The sequence below is a fragment of the Argentina silus genome (genome assembly GCF_951799395.1).
Source record: "Argentina silus genome assembly, chromosome: 9".
NCBI lineage: Eukaryota > Metazoa > Chordata > Actinopteri > Argentiniformes > Argentinidae > Argentina > Argentina silus.
Genome location: NC_139663.1, coordinates 19,281,356 through 19,283,855, shown reverse-complemented (window position 1 = coordinate 19,283,855; position 2,500 = coordinate 19,281,356). Strand labels below are relative to the sequence as shown.

At 47.0% G+C, this 2,500-nt stretch overlaps 1 protein-coding gene across 4 annotated transcripts in view; it reads left to right on the top strand.

The window, feature by feature from the left end:
* The window catches only part of rbfox1 (RNA binding fox-1 homolog 1), a gene marked incomplete at its 5' end in the record, with an annotated part of 64,556 nt that overhangs the window by 48,723 nt on the left and 13,333 nt on the right, over positions 1 to 2,500 (top strand). For all 4 annotated transcript variants that reach the window (XM_083677136.1, XM_083677135.1, XM_083677138.1 and 1 more), the window contains one exon: positions 1,493 to 1,557. In XM_083677136.1, coding sequence (XP_083533262.1) covers positions 1,493 to 1,557 — 65 coding nt within the window. The remainder of the gene's footprint in view (positions 1 to 1,492; positions 1,558 to 2,500) is intronic.

The window sequence follows — 2,500 nt, the reverse complement described above, 5'->3', positions numbered from 1 at the left end:
GGGGGGGTCAACGCAGCGGTACGTCGCAGGGAAGACGAACCGTAGAGCAGCAGCTGAATGGCTTCCTGGGAAGGGAGTCAGAGGAAAGAGAATGAATCGGAGAGAGGTCGTAGGTCATCGTGTCAGTCACGTCAGGCTACTGAGACGACAGGAAATGCTAAAGCGGGAGGCTTGGGACGGCCAGCCCCTGATGTCACCTCCGTTGAAGTTAAGAGGCTTAGGGTTAGGGCTAGGGTTAGGGTCCCAAGGTTAGGGTTAGGGTTAGCGTTAGGGTCCCAAGGTTAGTCCCAAGGATGCCACTTAGCATCTCTACCCTGATATGTCCACGTACTGTTCAGGTTCCTGGACATTCGTAGGTTCTATGATGAGTGGATCAATAGGTCAAGGGTCATAAAGACACAGGGATCATAGAGTACGGGGGGTGCACCTTTTTCCTATTTTTTTTACGATCATGGTGAATGTGTGTAAAGACGATGACCTCCACACACGACCACAGGAGCGAGAAATGATTGGAATTAGTCATCTTTTTTTTCAAAATTAACCCGAAATGATGCACTGAAAAAAAAAAATGTGTGTTGCACTGCGGGAAGTGTGTGGAGGAGGCCATCTTGACTGTATTTGACAGACATCAGGAACACTCACTGCTTGCTGCTCTCCCTGTGTGTGTGTGTGTGTGTGTGTGTGTGTGTGTGTGTGTGTGTGTGTGTGTGTGTGTGTGGGTGTGTGTGTGTGTGTGTGTGTGTGTGTGTGTGTGTGTGTGGTGAAGAGCATGCTGGTCTCAGTTGTTGGATGTGTTTAGGTTGCCGTGACCTTGTGGTTGGTTGAACATGGAGTCTTGCTGTGCTCACAGACTGACGATCACTGCATGGCTGCACACCAGCCCGTGTGTGTGTGTGTGTGTGTGTGTGTGTGTGTGTGTGTGTGTGTGTGTGTGCGCCTGTGCATATGCGTGTGTGTGTGTGTGTGTGTGTGTGTGTGTGTGTGTGTGTCGCATTTGCTTAATTGAACAGCTGATGGCACAGTGCAGTATGGTTACACATATTCACTAATTAGCATTCTTTGTGCACAAATAAGTCATCGTGTCACCGATGTTTTGTTCATCCTCAATAACAAATAGAAAATATGTTCCAGTTTTCCTGTAAATCAGATACATGTATTAGAGGAAAACACAATTGACTCTGACACAAATGTATGCTGCACATCACAGTAATAATGGCAACATGAATATCTGAATATAGATTTCTACACATTTCAAAACGTTTCATGTGTATTCGGTTATACATACATCACATTTCTGTTGTCACGTTGTCATTATATGTGTAGCAAAAAATGCTTCATATGAAAAGATGTGTATTTTAGAGTAACCGTCCTTCTATCTGTGTGTGTGTGTGTGTGTGTGTGTGTGTGTGCGTGCGTGCGTGCGTGCGTGCGTGCGTGTGTGTGTGTGTGTGTGTGTGTGTGTGTGCGTGCGTGCGTGTGTGTGTATTTTCAGGGTGGTTACGCTGCCTACCGATATGCTCAGCCTGCTGCAGCCACAGCTGCTGCATACAGTGACAGGTAAGCTGCTCCTCTCTCCCTCTGGCTGCGTCCCAATCCACAACGTGGCTTCCTTTCCTGCTCAGCTTTCCTTCATCTGTGCTTATCTATAGAGACTGATCAATTAAAGGGGCAATCTGGGATTCAAACAACAACAAAGCGGGCTCACCGCTAGCCTTTTTGGGTAAACAGCTGAGGGACGGGGCTGGAGAAATGTAACCACTCTCAGATTCATAGACAGAGCTGTGGATGCAAGGACCGACCATCCATGAGATAAAATAATCATTTTAGCCATGTTTTGAAGCTATACAGTGTCTGTTTACAATTACATTGTTACAAACAATGGAGTAAAACAAGCTTGTATTTCGGTTTCTCATGTGGTAAGACAGTTGAACTAAACTGTTGAGGCATTTATAAGTTATATTCTTCAAGAATCAATGGCTATATATTGGTCATTTAAAATCCCAAAATGGATGTACCCAATCCCAGATTGACCCTTTCTGGATTTGAATCTATTTTTGATTACTTGTATCTATAGAAACTGGACAGGTGACAGCCAGACCCAGAGGCGGATTCTCCTCCAGTGTCAATGGCCAAATAAATTGAGAAGACGAAGTCGATTTGAGCGGGAGAGAAAAGTTCAGAGAGAAGCTAAATGGGGGGAATCAGTGTCATGATTAAGGAAACAAAGCCACTTTAGAGGATTGAGACGCTGCTCCACTGCATCAGACGGTCTCATGACCTCTCCGGGGGTGGGGGGGTGGGAGGGGGGGGGGGGCCGTCTGAAAAAGTGCCTGATTTACTTCCCTTGCCTCCTTGATTCCCCCCCCCCCCCCCCTCCCCACCCCCCCCGCTCCCTTTCTTCCCTCACTTATCCTTCGCTCTGTTCCTAAAACGAGGGGTGAAGGCGAAACGCCCCTCTTGATTTATTAGTCTAATTCCCCCGGCAATTGGGATGGTCGGG